General features: G+C 41.6%; 1 protein-coding gene across 1 annotated transcript in view; it reads right to left on the bottom strand.

Annotated features, from left to right (window-relative positions):
- Positions 1-15211: 15211 nt before the first annotated feature.
- RBM44 (RNA binding motif protein 44) overlaps positions 15212-16851 on the bottom strand; it is a 127916-nt gene continuing 126276 nt past the window's right edge. Inside the window, exon 15 of the mRNA XM_089672659.1 lies at positions 15212-15341. Coding sequence (XP_089528785.1) covers positions 15212-15341 — 130 coding nt within the window. The remainder of the gene's footprint in view (positions 15342-16851) is intronic.

The following is a 16851-nucleotide window of genomic DNA, read 5'->3' as shown; positions in this document are numbered from 1 at the left end:
CCTGTACAGTGACTACAGTATTAATGCCCCTACTTTTCTGAGTGATTGGGACATAGTTTCAGAAAAGCCTGTCTAACTCTGCCCAAATGATCCTATAGCGTTCATATAGGTGTTAGGTATTAATGAGCTTTAGTATGGGCATTAGACTGGCTTTTTACATACATTAAAAACGCTCCTGAAATGCCATGTGCAGTTTTGAAGTGTATGTGTGTTTTACAAGCGTTAAACCACAAACACAAATAGTAAATTGTAATGTTATTAACATGCTGCAACCACACCGCAAATGCCCTTCAAACACCTGCCAACGCATTTGTGGAGCGTCACCATGACTTGACTTGAATGAGAGGCATTGAAAGGCTTTAAACTCCTCCTGACTCAACATGAAGCTTCAATTTTGAAGCGATGCTAACACTTCATGTTTTGATAATGTGAACAGCACTGTGTCCGGCCCATAGTATCGTTTGCATAGGCATTTGAGGAATTTGTACACCCCTCAAACGCCTGCTTTTAATGCCAGTGTGAACTAGGCCTTGGTCATGTAGACCGCTTTTTGCGGGCCAGAGATAGAGCTAGAATCTGATGCAGGGTCCTGGTGTTAAAATCGGGTACTGCTCTGATGCAAGGGAAGCATCATCACTATGTGATTGAGGGCTGTGTGGCCCTTCGGTAGAGCAAATGTTTGCCAGAATTTTTGCTGTAGTTCCTGCCATTGCTATAGGTGAGAGTATTTTTCTGTGGAGTACTCACGGAGTATGGAAATGGAGTAAGCATGTCTGAGAAGGAAAACACAGCAACCTGTACAGTGAGTGTTCTGTATTGAAGTCCTTGTGGCAATGGGGCGGGGGAGGCGCCTGAGTAACTTATAAGGGCTCTAGGAAAAAGTGGTGGAAAAATGTGTGGGACCTGTGTTACGAGACTAAGCTCTGAGTGGTTGAATTTAAGCATCAATTTTTAAACATTTGCACTATAAATGTGAACAAGTTTCCAACACTTCCAGGACATGTCACTTGTCACTTCCGCTTAATGGACGGCAAACCAGCTATCCTGTATTGTATTTACAAGCCTGTGTGACTTTAACACTTCTAAGTGCATTTTAATTAGTTCTTTTTATTAAGTTGATGGTAATACCTCCACCTAACAATTCCTCCTGTGCCACCATCCCCTCCCTCCTAGATTGTAAGCTCGAAAGAGCAGGGCCCTCGATCCCCTCATGTTTTGCATTGTATTGGTATTGTTCTGTCACATGTTCTGTCCCCCTTTGTAATGTACAGCGCTGAGCAAACTATTGGCGCTTTATAAATACTGTATTATAATAATAATAATAATACAGTATGAGATGCTCTTTTATCTCTCTTCCTATATGGGCTGGATACATGGAATACTTGTAAAGGCTCAGGAAAGCTGTTTAATTGAATAGTCCACGCATTTATCTATCTGTACAAGAGTGGATTGGAGAACAACCACCACTTGTAGAGATGATCAGCGGGTACTGGGCAAGCAATCTGACTTTTTTTTTTATTAAATATCTTCTGGTGAGTGAGGTGTTTCTGTCTGGTGGAGAGGAGGAGCACATTCTATGGCGGCACAGATTTAGCACAATATATGTGGATTAAGTGTGTACTGATAATGGTTTGGGCATTATGTTCGATATGGACGATTTGTGATTACACTCCTTGATTCTGATTTGTTGACACTTTTGTTTTGGGGGAAGCGTATGAAAGGTCAGTCAAACATTTGAGTTTTTTTCTCGTAACATCTTGGACCTAGTTTTGAGTCTGATAACAAGCAGCTTTCACCTTTAATTTTTTTTTCAATTTGGTGTGCAATCATAGATTTGGGTATTTATTCACTTTTTTATTTAGGTCTTATTTATTTATATCCATTTGTGCAGATGTGGGGCAATTACTAAAGCTTTAAGCACCGTCACGGTTTCCTGATACTTAAAACCTATAATAATAGGTTAATATATATATATATATATATATATATATATATATATATATATATATATATATATATATATACATACATACATACATACATACATACATACATACATACATACATACATACATACATACACAGTCAGGTCCATAAATATTGGGACATCGACACAATTCTAATATTTTTGGCTCTATACGCCACCACAATAGATTTGAAATGAAACAAACAAGATGTGCTTTAACTGCAGACTGTCAGCTTTAATTTGAGGGTATTTACATTCAAATCAGGTGAACGGTGTAGGAATTACAACAGTTTGCATATGTGCCTCCCACTTGTTAAGGGACCAAAAGTAATGGGACAATTGGCTTCTCAGCTGTTCCATGGCCAGGTGTGTGTTATTCCCTCATTATCCCAATTACAATGAGCAGATAAAAGGTCCAGAGTTCATTTCAAGTGTGCTATTTGCATTTTGAATCTGTTGCTGTCAACACTCAAGATGAGATCCAAAGAGCTGTCACTATCAGTGAAGCAAGCCATCATTAGGCTGAAAAAAACAAAACAAACCCATCAGAGAAATCGCAAAAACATTAGGTGTGGCCAAAACAACTGTTTGGAACATTCTTAAAAAGAAGGAACGCACCGGTGAGCTCAGCAACACCAAAAGACCCGGAAGACCACGGATAACAACTGTGGTGGATGTCCGAAGAATTCTTTCCCTGGTGAAGAAAACACCCTTCACAACAGTTGGCCAGATCAAGCACACTCTCCAGGAGGTAGGTGTATGTGTGTCAAAGTCAACAATCAAGAGAAGACTTCACCAGAGTGAATACAGAGGGTTCACCACAAGATGTAAACCATTGGTGAGCCTCAAAAACAGGAAGGCCAGATTAGAGTTTGCCAAACGACATCTAAAAAAGCCTTCACAGTTCTGGAACAACATCCTATGGACAGATGAGACCAAGATCAACTTGTACCAGAGTGATGGGAAGAGAAGAGTATGGAGAAGGAAAGGAGCTGCTCATGATCCTAAGCATACCACCTCATCAGTGAAGCATGGTGGTGGTAGTGTCATGGCGTGGGCATGTATGGCTGCCAATGGAACTGGTTCTCTTGTATTTATTGATGATGTGACTGCTGAGAAAAGCAGCAGGATGAATTCTGAAGTGTTTCGGGCAATATTATCTGCTCATATTCAGCCAAATGCTTCACAACTCATTGGATGCCGCTTTACAGTGCAGATGGACAATGACCCAAAGCATACTGCAAAAACAACCAAAGAGATTTTTAAGGGAAAGAAGTGGAATGTTATGCAATGGCCAAGTCAATCACCTGACCTGAATCCGATTGAGCATGCATTTCACTTGCTGAAGACAAAACTGAAGGGAAAATGCCCCAAGAACAAGCAGGAACTGAAGACAGTTGCAGTAGAGGCCTGGCAGAGCATCACCAGGGATGAAACCCAGCGTCTGGTGATGTCTATGCGTTCCAGACTTCAGGCTGTAATTGACTGCAAAGGATTTGCAACCAAGTATTAAAAAGTGAAAGTTTGATTTATGATTATTATTCTGTCCCATAACTTTTGGTCCCTTAACAAGTGGGAGGCACATATGCAAACTGTTGTAATTCCTACACCGTTCACCTGATTTGGATGTAAATACCCTCAAATTAAAGCTGACAGTCTGCAGTTAAAGCACATCTTGTTAGTTTCATTTTAAATCCATTGTGGTGGTGTATAGAGCCAAAAATGTTAGAATTGTGTCGATGTCCCAATATTTATGGACCTGACTGTATATATATATATATATATATATAATATTCAGGATTGTGGGGCTACAGCAACTCTGTAATAAACTTGGCCATGTTGCTGATCCCTATGGAAGGTCAAGGCTTTGTCACAGTGGAAATACCCCCAAAATGGTCTTTAGGGTCTGGGTTTCACTGGGATGCACCACAGCCCTGGACCTGTGAAGCACCCTGTGGATAACTACACACCTTGCACAAAATGCCAAGGTGAGCGCTCACACAGGATCCAGTGCCCAAAGCAACATTAAAAGCTGTCCCCATGATGTGAGGTATGGATACAGCTTCCGTCAGGGGACATATCCTCAAAAGCTTACCAGTGTCCAATCACCTGAAAGTACCAGCCTATTAGCCAAGGCACATGATTTTTCAGCCCGTGTCCTGTACAATTAGTATAAAACACTTTTTTGAATAATTTTTTTTCAATAACAACAAAAGGTACAAGAAGCACCTAGTTTGCACATACAGGGGCTATAACTAGCGCCATCACATGAACAGATATACACAGGAAGCACGAGGGAGGAGGAACAGCCTCCATCAGCAGACATAGAAGACATAAAAAACACAACATATGGGCCCATTGGGGGATAAAGTGTGTGGAAACTTTTGAAAAAACTACTTGTCCAGGGACTAAATCTGTGTCCCAATGTACTTGTCCCTCATGACAATTTACTTGTCCAGGTAAAAAAATATTTTTAACCAAAACTGTATTTAACCAGTTCTCGCCCAGCCTACGGTCGAATGGCGGCCGGCAAAAACCCTTGTCCCTCCGGGTGGACGCCATATGGCATTCTTTCAGGCATGCGCAGTTTGCATGCCAGCAGAGCCGCGCAGCAGCACGATCTGTCACCGGCCGTGTACCTCAGACACAGCCGATGACAGATCTGTGTACCGGCCCTGTTGCCAGTCCCATGTGACCTGCTGTGACCAATCATAGCAGGTCACATGACAGTTCTATACAATGGATTGCTTCCTATCATGCCATCCATTGTATACAAGTGTGGCTAGCTGTGAATGGTCACAGAGATCACATGCACAAGCTGGGCCAATCACAGCCTAGCTGTGTCATGTGATTAGCTGTGGCCAAATAATAGTTAAGAAAAAAAAAAATCGTGAATGAATCGATGTCATTCAGGTAAATGCTTGCTTATAGCAAAGTAATTCTTTGCTATAAGCAAATTGTGTAAAAAAAAAAAAAAAAAAAATTATATATTTTATATATTAGATCACTTCCCCAAAGTAGTACAATGTTACTATGGTAACATTATACTACTTTGGTCATAGTGAAATATGAAAAAAAAAAATCTTAAAAAAAATGTAATAAAAAATAAAAAAAATTATCAATTTTTTTTTCGTACAGTCACCAGTCAGTGTCCCTGATCACTGCCATGCCAGTTATATGATGACACTGTACTGCACTGGTGACAGTATGTAAAAAAACAAAGTGAAAATCATTTTTTTTATGTCTTCATTCCAAAAAATTATGACAAAAAAATTACAACTTCAAAAAACTCACCATGCCTGTTATGAAATACGTTGGACTGTCTACTTTGCAAAAAGGGGTCATTTGGAGGATATCTGTACTGCTCTGACATTCTTGGATCTCAAGAAATTAGATTGGCTGTCAGTACTTCAGGATTGATCAATATTCAGATATATACCATAGTTTGAGAACTCTATAACTTTCCTACAGACTAAATAATAAAAATACTAGTTTGGGTTATTTTCAAAAACATGTAGTAGAATACATTTTGGCCTAAATTTATGAACAACAATTTATTTGCAAACTTTTATAACAGAAACAAATAAAAACGTGTTGTTTTTTTTTTAATTTTTGGTCTTTTTTGTTAATTTAGCAAAAAATAAAAACCCCAGCGGTGATTAAATACCACCAAAAGAAAGCTCTAGTTGTGTGAAGAAAATGCTAAAATTTTAGTTTGGGTACAGTGTTGTATGACCGCGCAATTGTCATTCAAAGTGTGAGAGCGCTGAAACTTGAAAATTGGCCTGGGCAGGAAGGGGGTAAAAGTGCCCTGTATGGAAGTGGTTAAATCAGGTGATATTAGGAATGTCTGGGGTTTTTAAAAACAAGAGGCTTTATGGCGCCTTAAACGTTTAATATTTTTAACATTGCGCTGTTTATCTCCTCCTCTTCTACCTGCCTCTCTCCAGCACTGCACCCGAGGACTAGAAGGGAGGGGAGAGACCTTGAAGTGTAATGAGCACCAATTGGGTGCTCATCAGGAAAGGGCTTATCCTTTATTCCTTTTGCTGCCAGAGCCGTATTTTGCATTTTTTGCACAAATCATTTTAGGCCTGAAGAGTACATAAAAACTCCCAACATTTTCTGAAAGCAGACACCCTAGAGAATAAAATGGTGGTGGTTTGCGTGATCTTACCACACAATTTCAGTAAAAATTACAAGCAAGTTAATATTATGACACAAAAAAGCAATAAATTACCTTATTTTGTAAAATATAAAAGATGAGGTTGCACCGAGTAAACAGATATCAAACTTTTCAAACCTTAAATTTGTGCACACGTGAAATGGGAACGAACGTCAGTACCCTATATTTTCCATAGGTCGACACTTTTAAAGCTCCTTATAGGTCATCAGTTTAGCGTTACGGAGGAGTTCTAGTATATGTACACCGCAATCAACATTTTCATGCGTAGGCAACCCAGTATGGGCTTTTACTTTGGCACTTGCGTATATGTGGGGGCCTCAAGTGCCAGCCTCTCTCCCATCCCCCCTCCCCCAGTGAGGTCTCACAGGCTCCACTTGTCGTCGGCTAGAGAGGACACATCCATTCCCCTCCCCTTCTTGTCCTGACCCGGATGATGTTATGTCACTTCCGGGTCCTCGTTAAGAGATTCCCAGCCATAGAGGCCAGGAAAGAATGTAATGCATTACATTCAGTGGAGCACATGGGAGACATGCAGGATCTTTTAGACCCTGGATGCCTCAATAAAGAGAACCTGTCACCAAAAAAATCATCACATAGGGAACTTTGTCCCCTATATGATGTAAAAAAACCTAAGTTTTTTTATTGTAAAAAATGGAAAGTTACACCTTGTCAGAAAAATAAGTCTGTATAGAAGACTATGAATATGCTGACAAGCGGCTTGGGTAGTCAAGATTCATTGAGTCTCCAACAAAAAGGGACGCTTGGCCAGGCCTGAGGAGGACACAAGAAAAACCAGTAGGTCATGGTCATTCCATGGAGAGGAAGGCATAGAGATCTTATGGACCAAGGGGAAATATGTGAATTAGAATAAGTATGTAAAGTCACGGGCAGTGGGATGTAGCTCCCTCCAAACATCTATAAGGCCTCAGGTTTGCAAGACCTCACGCAACTGGGCCTCAGGTGCCGGGTTGTCCCTCTGCGAATATTGCCTATCCAGGGCAGAATTGAGGGCAATATTAGAGTCTCCCACCAGAAGGAGAAGGCCGTTCTTGGGGGAGGGGATGAGCGAATAGAAAGGGGGAGAGAAGAAAAGGCAGAAAGGACGCTCAGAAGGTGGGAACGTGGGGTTCCCAATGTTACTAAATATCAGGCGAGCCAGATGGCCCCGCTATCTATGTTGCATGCTTCCTCAGACATACCTCTCTGGGTCCTCCTGGAACTACCCAATTGTGCCCCTATTGCGATATCGACACTTCTATGGCTTCCCTCTGCCCTGCGTCCCACGGCACTGAGTCCGATTTTGCTCCATGGCTTGCAAGTGTGGGACTCGGTACGTTACTCCAGTGGCCTAATGTCACCTTTTTTGCCTTTGCTCCCAATCACTAACAACCCCCTCTTCCCACCAGGTTTAGATCAACCAAGGGCGTTTTCTTGGTGGGTGACCAATGGTTTTTCCCAGGTATGACACTTTTTGACCTCTCGGTCCTTCCCTACCTGGAATTCTCTTCAGGAGTCACGGGATGTCCCTCCGGCGGAGTTTTTTCATTACCTTCAATTGTGGCATTGGCTGATCTCATTGCGGGGCACGTCTGTCTTCCCGTACCAGAAATCTGCCTTTGAACAGCTTTGCCAACAACGGCCAGGCACCCCAGGCCTTACTTCCCTTCTTTATGCAGCTTTGAATAGACGCTCGCCGCATACTTCTCTTTCATATGTCGTTCAGTGGGAGCGCGACCTGGGAGTGGCCGTGGATCCGGAGGACTGGAATAAGGCCTGGTCACTCATAGCTAAATGCTCATTTAATACGACCATGCTGGAGGCAGCCTATAAGGTATTGTTTCGCTGGTACTGGGTTCCGGCTCGGTTGGCCCGGGCTAACCTTGCCTGTAGTGATCAATGTTTTCGGGGTTGTGGCCATCGTGGAGATGTATTGCATATCTGGTGGTCATGCCCGAGACTGTTTCGTTTTTGGTCTCGTGTGTTTGGCCTCCTTTTCACCTTGCTCCATCTCTCCATCCGCCGGGATGCTCAGTATGCTTTGCTTCATTGCCCCATACCGGGCCTCTTGGCTCATCAGCAGAAGTTGGCTTCCTATCTGTTTTTATCGGCCGCTAGAACAATTGCTCAGGCCTGGAAGAGTCCGGTTGTCCCTCTTCAGGGGGTGCGGGATCGTATGACCACTATGATGCTCAACAAACAGATGTCGAGTATCCGCAACGACTCCCAACATAAATTTTTGAAAATATGGGAGCTGTGGTTGCAATATGCCTTTCCCACACTCTCCTCGGCTAGTCTGGGGATGTAATGGCGTTCGATATTGGCGCTCTTCGACCCCTGCCTCTCTTTTTTTTTTTCTCTTCCCCTCTTTCTTCTTTTTCCATTCGTTCTCTGTTTTGGTGTGACTGGCCTGCTGCATTTAGTTGTTATATTCAGTTACAGTAATGTTTTGTAATTTATGTGCCATTGATAGCCTCTGTTTGGGCAAAAAATATACAATATATATATACATAAAATATATATAAATATAAAATATACCAAAAAAAAGCACCCTCGCCCCCCACGTGTGTGCACCTGCATGCGCGAGCGTTGATCCTGTGCCGGTATGTAATCAGCAGTTGCACCATGCGTGTGAGGTATCGCCCTGAACGTCAGATCAAGGGAAGTAACTCTAGCACTAGGCCTCCTCTGTAAATCTAAAATGGTAGCTTGTAAATGCTCCTAAAGCATTGCATATGGATATTAAAAATGTATGCAGTTTGTCATCATTGAACCAATGCACGGGGCATGCGCAGTTTTAAAGCATGTCATGTTTGGTATCCATTTACTTGGCATATCATCTTTTATATTTTACCACATAATTGGCAAATATATTGTGTTTTTGTGCAGTAAAAAAAAAGTATTTTTTGCAAACAATCTGCATTTGAAAAATCGCTGCATGAGTACTATGTGACCTAAAAAATTTCAGCACCCACCATTTTATTCACTAGGGTGTCTACTATAAAAAACATATTTAATGTTGGGGGGTTCAAAGTAATTTCCTAGCAAAATACACAGATTTTTTTCATGTGAACAAAAAAAGTGTCAGAAAAAGGTTTGGTCTTCAGGTGGTTAGAATGATGTGTGGCAGAACCGTCTAATGCTGGGCATAAAATGCCCCCACCCCCCAAAACTACACCTTTTTGGAAAGTAGACACCCCAAACTATTTGCTGAGAGGCATGTTGAGTCAATAGAAGAATTTGTTTTACCACAAGTTTTTGGAAAATGCCGGAAAAATAAAATATATATATATTTTTTTTTCTTAACACACAAAATGATCTCTTAAATGATTTACTGCTCACACATGCCATGGGTATATGTGGAATTACTCCCCAAAATACATTCTGCTACTTCTCCTGAGTATGGGGGTACCACATGTGAGAGACTTTTTGGCAGTCTAGCCAAGTACAGGACCCCAAAATCCAATAAGAACCTTCAGGTTTTTAAAGGACTTTATTTCCTTATTACACTTCCTCACTACCTATCACAGTTTCGGAGGCCATGAAACGCCAGGATAGCACCAAACCCCCCCCCCCTTATGACCCCTTTTTGGAAAGTAGACACCCCAAAGAATTTGATAAGCATGGTGAGTATTTTGCAAATCTTTTTGCCACAACTTTTTGGGAAATGAAGAAAACAAAAACATTTTTTCTTTTCTTTTTTTAGAATACAAAACCTTGAGAGAAAGAAATAAGATCTGCAAAATACTCACCATGCCTCTTTTTAAGTTCCTTGGGGTGTCTACTTTAAAAAACAAAAAAAAGAGGTCATTTGGGGGGGTTTGGTGCTATCACACATGTGGTATCCCCATACTCAATAGAAGTAGCAGAATGTATTTTGGGGTGTAATTCCACATATACCCAAGGCTTGTGTGAGAAATAGATCATTTAAATGACAACTTTGTGTAAAAAATAAAAATGTTTTTGTCATTTTCCAAAAACTTGTGGAAAAAAATAAATCTTCCATGGACTCAATATGCCTCTCAGCAGATAGCTTAGGGTGTCTACTTTCCGAAAAGGGGTCATTTAGGGGTGTTTGTACTGTCCTGGTATTTTAGCATCTCAAGAAATGTGATGGGTTGTCAGAAAGTAAAAGCTGTGATAATTCCATTATCTATACCATAGTTTGTCTATTGATTGATTTGTGTGAAAGTTGTAGCATCTACACTTATTGGGATTTTTTTTTAACCAAAAAAACATGTAGCAAAATACATTTTGGCCAAAATGTATGCCGAAATTTTAGTTATTTGGATTTTTTTATGACAGAAATAAGAAAAATTAAAAAAAAAATGTTTTGTTTATAGTGCCGAAAATAAAAAGTGCACAGGTGATCAAATACCACCGAAAGAAAGCTCTATTTGTGTGAAAAAAGGGAAGTAAATTTAATTTATGTACCGTATTGCATGACTGCGAAATTCTCAGTTAAACTAGTGCAGCGCTGTATAGCAAAAAAAAAAAAAGGCGTAAATTGCAGTATCTATACCATAGTTTGTAGACGATATAACTTTCACACAAAGCAATCAATATGCACTTATTGAGATTTTTTTTTTTTTTACCAAAAACATGTAGCAGAATAAATTTTAGCCTAAATTTATGACCAACTTTGAGTTTACTATATATTTTTTATAGCCTAAAGTAAAAAATATCATTTGTCTTCAAATTTTTCAGTCTTTTTTTGTTTATAGTGCTAAAAATAAAAAATGCACAGGTGATCAAATACCACCGAAAGAAAGCTCTATTTGTTTGAAAAAAAGGATGTAAATTTCGTTTGGGTACAGCATTGCATGACCGCGCAATTATCAGTTGAAATAGTGCAGTGCCGAATAGCAAAAAGAGGCCTGGTTAGGAAGGAGGGTAAATCCTCAGGATGGCAAGTGGTTAAAGCAGAGTCCCAGTTAGTTGTAAAAAAAATAAAGTCAGCAGCTACAAAAACTGTAGCTGCTGACTTTTAAAATATAGACACTTACCTGTCCCTCGGTCCAGCAGTGTCCTCACCACTGCCGGTTTCACTGGTCGTCTTCTCTCCCTGGCACCAGCATCTTTAGTGTGGGCACCTGGCTGTTACAGCTTGCGGCTTCACAGCCAGGTGCCCCCTACGCATGCATGAGTAGCACTGCACTTTTTGAATGGTCCCGTAGAACCTCAGTATATCCACAACCAGATTTCCCCAATACTGGCAGATTGCCAAGAAGATCTCAGAATGCAGCGACCACTCTCCCAGTATCAACCGCTCTGACGTCTGGAGAAAAACCCCCTAGCAGGTCTCTATACCTGGAATATGAACTGCCAACAGAGACGGCACATGCTGCTCTGTCCCAGACAGAATGTGGTTCACTTTTGCCTGAACTGCATGACTCCTGGTGCCACCCTGGTGGTTTTGGGCAGAGTCCCAAAACAAAAAAATGGACACCTGAAATCTAACTCTTGCAGAGAAGCCACCACTGATGGAACGACCCCATCCGAAAGAGGACGACGTCTAGACTTCTGTCTAGTGCCTTGAGATCTAAGATAGATTTCACGTCCCCATTTGGTTTTGGGCGTGCAAACTGGTCTAGTGTCTCAAATCAACTCAGACCGCCCTAGCATCCTATGTCTGAGATACTTCTCAAAAACACAGCCCTCTCAGATTCTGGAGGGGGAAAAGCTTACAACAACTGGTATTCTCAGGTAGTCTCCCCTCCAAGTACTAACCAGAGCTGACCCTGCTTAGCTTCCAAGTTTAGACAAGACCAGGCACATATAGGGTGAAACGGCCACAGTCCATTGCAGCTCCACCACCAGGAATAGCTGCAAACCCAGATACACCAGACATCAGTTGTCTATCGTGACAAGCAAACACCACCAGTATCAGTGCAAAAAGCCACTGTGCAAGATGTGTTCTTTCGTCCAACATGGAAAGAAATAATTTGGCACCAAAAGGGAAACCATAAATAAGAGGACTTTTACAACTGTTCCTCAGAATTTGTAGTATATTGCATTTCATGTCCTTGCAACTTACTTTATATAGGCCGCATCATTTGGCCTCTGAGGAAATGGTTTGGTGAGCACTGCTGACTGGTGGAAGAGGGAAAGTAAAAACACAGCATTCCGAGACACTTTGTGGAGTATCACAAAGTCCATGAAAGACTTAGAGGTCTGGATTGTGGAACATGTACCCAGATGTCTCCTGGAAGCACAGCAACTTCATAAGGTCTGTTAAGGGGAGACATATTGGATATATACCCTTGACACCCTATCACCCGGTGGCCTTAACGAGGACATTGAAATATCTGTTCTATAATGTTATACAATTACTGGACTGTTTTTTTCCTAATGTATTTGTAACAGTTGTTTGGAATCTGTCTGGGGTGGTGGGTGGTCTCCGTATAAGTATATAACACCCCCATTATAAAGAATTATACATGTGATATGATTGTTCGCTATAATTTCACGGGTTCACCTTCAAATTACATAATTTAATGGCCTTTGGTATAGTTCCTTTCTCCTTCACATTCAAAGGTATGATTCTAATATTTAGACAGCGTCTCCCCACCCCCTTTTGTAATTTGCATTATGAGTGCATTGCGATAATTACATCTGGTGCACGGTATATTTGCCATTTATCTATCTTCTATTTACTTTTACTAATCAGCTTTATATTAGTTACATGTATATTTATCCATGCAATAATACATATCATGTCCCTCATTTCCCTTCCTTGCCAATATACAGCCTCATTATGATTATTGTATGATTATGTTGTATACCCTTGTGGTAATGGTATGTTTTCTATTTGTCCACAAGATGGCATTAGGTTTTAAGTAGAGCCCCAGCTGTTAAACATTCTTTGTCTAGCTCAGTGGTGGGCAACCTTTTTTTTCAACTGAGCCAAATCTCGCCAAAACCATGATTGAAATTTATTTTGAGAGCCACATTTTTAAAACTGAAAATACATCTCCCATATAGTAATTCATCCCCCATAGTGTAATTCATCCCCCATGGTGTAATTCATCCCCCATAGTAATTCATCCCCCATATAGTAATTCATCCCCCATATAGTAATTCATCCCCCATATAGTAATTCATCCCCCATATAGTAATTCATCCCCCATAGCAATTCATCCCCCGTATAGTATTTCATCCCTCGTATAGTATTTCATCCCCCGTATAGTATTTCATCCCCCATATAGTATTTCATCCCCCATATAGTATTTCATCCCCCATATAGTATTTCATCCCCCATATAGTATTTCATCCCTCATATAGTATTTCATCCCTCATATAGTATTTCATCCCTCATATAGTATTTCATCCCCCCATATAGTATTTCATCCCTCATATAGTATTTCATCCCCCCATATAGTATTTCATCCCTCATATAGTATTTCATCCCCCCATATAGTATTTCATCCCTCATATAGTAATTCATCCCTCATATAGTATTTCATCCCCCCATATAGTATTTCATCCCTCATATAGTAATTCATCCCTCATATAGTATTTCATCCCCCCATATAGTATTTCATCCCCCCATATAGTATTTCATCCCTCATATAGTATTTCATCCCCCCATATAGTATTTCATCCCCCCATATAGTATTTCATCCCCCCATATAGTATTTCATCCCCCCATATAGTATTTCATCCCTCATATAGTAATTCATCCCTCATATAGTATTTCATCCCTCATATAGTATTTCATCCCTCATATAGTATTTCATCCCCCATATAGTAATTCATCCCCCCACATAGTATTTCATCCCCTCATATAGTATTTCATCCCTCATATAGTAATTCATCCCTCATATAGTATTTCATCCCTCATATAGTATTTCATCCCCCCATATAGTATTTCATCCCTCATAAAGTAATTCATCCCCCATATAGTATTTCATCCCCCCATATAGTATTTCATCCCTCATATAGTAATTCATCCCTCATATAGTAATTCATCCCCCCATATAGTATTTCATCCCCCCATATAGTATTTCATCCCTCATATAGTAATTCATCCCTCATATAGTATTTCATCCCTCATATAGTATTTCATCCCTCATATAGTATTTCATCCCCCCATATAGTATTTCATCCCTCATAAAGTAATTCATCCCTCATATAGTATTTCATCCCCCACAGTACTATTCCCCCCCCCCCCCTTCTAGTAAGCCAAGTCCCCCGTGTCAATTCACTTACCTTTTGCGTTCCTCTCGCTGTCTTCCCGCGCCGTTCGGGTCTTCAGGGCGGACTGTGAGAGGAGCCTAGCTCCCCTCCCCTCACGTTCGGCACGCTGCCCCGCCTACACACATCCTGACAGCCACATCCGTAGGCCGGATTAAAAGGTCCGCGCGGACTTTTGGGGCTGCCAACCGAGAGGAGGCAGGGGAGCGGCCGACCGAGAGGAGGGAGGGGAGCAGGCGCCCGGCACACAGAAGAGCCGCATTAGACTGGGTAAAGAGCCGCATGTGGCTCGCGAGGCGCGGCTTGCCGACCACTGGTCTAGCTTATTAATTTAGAGTTGTTGGTGGGCGGGAGTACTGCCCCTTCCTATATTAGCCTGCACATTTAGCTGGTCCTGTTTTGCTTGACAAAGGAGCACGCTCACAAAACGCCTCTGCATCACGTCTGGTGACATCATACCGCTGAGCGCTGCATTCCATCTGCGCTCCAGTCCTTATTCTAGTCCTCTCACATCACCCAGCCAGCTATGGCCCTAGGAAGAAGACTCTCTGGCCTCCCAGTGAGTACTGTAATGTAAGAGGGATGCCTTTTTTATTTTCTCGCTTTTCATCCCCCCCTTCTTTCCTTTTCTACTTCCTTTTTATTTAAAAAAAAAAAAAAAAAAAAAAAAAATACTGACACCAGTGGCGGAACTTCCAGGGTCACAAAGGTCGCACTTGTGACCGGGCACTGGATTCCCCCATTGGGCTCGGAGGGAAAGGCCATGGCCGGGAGTCAGGGGGGCCCTTCATGGTTTCTTGCACCGGGACCCTGAAGGTTCTAGTTACGCCACTGACTAACCCAACTTTACCATATATATTGCAGGGTCATGCTGGTTGCATATTCTTTGCTGCCAGTTTACAGGATGCTTGTATCACAATCTGTGGAATGGTCAGGCCCCCAAGGGAGCCTCCTCTGCCGATTCTAATTTCCTCCAAAGCATAAGCAATATCATCCCTGAAAGACACAGAAAACAAAATATGAAAGCTTTGAGCAAACAAGAAAGCTAAAGTCAAGGTACATGTGGAAAAATAGACACAGACATGATGTATTTCCTTGCATGTGGGGATATGTTGCCACCTGCAGGAGGTTTGGACACCATGCAAAAAAAAAAAAGTAAGGTGTCATTCCCCCAATGGCTCTACCCCTGCACATGGTCAAAGTGCTCAGTAGTGTGTTTTGACCTACTCACAGACTCATTGCGGTTTTTGGTATATCCCTATTCAGTAGCATAACAAGTAGTCAACAAGAAGAAAATACTTTCCATACCATAGCATTAACACAGGCAGCAGACCAAAACAATGAAACCCCAAAACAAAGGAAGATATGTGTCCCCCAAAGAAAAAAAGTTCCACTTTTCCACTGATTCAGTCCAACAGTTTGTCCATTCGGTTTGATGCTTGGTTCAGTATTTCTCTTTTCATCCCTAAACCCCCTCCTCTCCTTTTTTCCTTTATACCCTCTCTCTTTTCCCTCCTTCCCTATTTCTTACCCCCATCTATCCCTTTTTTTCCCTTGGCCCTCTTTTACTTTCCATTCCTTCTACATACGTGTTGCACTGAACTGCTTTATTGTGCTGTACATGAGTAATAGAGATTTTACATTAACAAAAAAAAAAAAAAATGGCATTCTCTCTGCATTGACAGCCTCTCCTTTATCTAAAACCAAAACAGGGATGTCTCCAAGCAGTGTCAAAATGAGGCGTGGCCAAACCAACTAAAGGAAAAACAAAAAAGCCCTAAGGCAACAGTCCAACACTCAGAACCACTCCAAGGGGCATCCAAGACCCCAAAGTCGCCGCTTTGCATACTTGAAAAACAGACAACTGATGTCGGTATCCCCAGGAGATGCCAATTGCCCTGGTGGAGTGCTCCTTAACAGATGAGGTTCGCACCCCTTAACAGCATATGCCTGCACAATCATCTGCCTAATCCAACTTTCCAGAAGACATAATAGGAAGCATCCATCACAGAAAGGTACATGCGGATTGCACAAACTACATCCAAAGAATGCAAGACCACCTCCTTAGGCTTCGACAGCTGAGGACACAAGAGAGGAAGGGCAATGTCCTCATTCAGGTGAAAATCCAAAACCACCTTCGGAAGGAAAGAAGGGGAAGGTGAAAGCACCACCTTGTCCTGTAAAATCAAATAAGGTGGCTTACAGGACAAAGTTGCCAACTCTGATAACCGTCAAACTGATAGCAACTAGGAAGGCAACTTTCTGTGAGAGCATAAGCAAGGGAATATCCTGAAAGCTTTCAAAAGGAGGCTTCTGAAGAACAGACAAATTCCCACGATGGCAACGGGGAGTTCGTAGGGGGCAACACACGACAAACCCCTTGAATGAAAGTTCGAACCAAAGAATGCATGGCCAAGTGACGCTGAAAGAAAACAGCCAGAGCAAAGACTTGACTCGAGTCAAGTTTCTGATCCATGCCCCGTTGGACGAAGGCCAACACCCAAGC

Source organism: Staurois parvus, unplaced genomic scaffold (assembly GCF_062004578.1).
Source record: "Staurois parvus isolate SC_StPar_1 unplaced genomic scaffold, SC_StPar_1.0 ptg000011l, whole genome shotgun sequence".
NCBI classification, from domain to species: domain Eukaryota; kingdom Metazoa; phylum Chordata; class Amphibia; order Anura; family Ranidae; genus Staurois; species Staurois parvus.
This window is presented reverse-complemented; position numbering and strand designations above follow the sequence as displayed.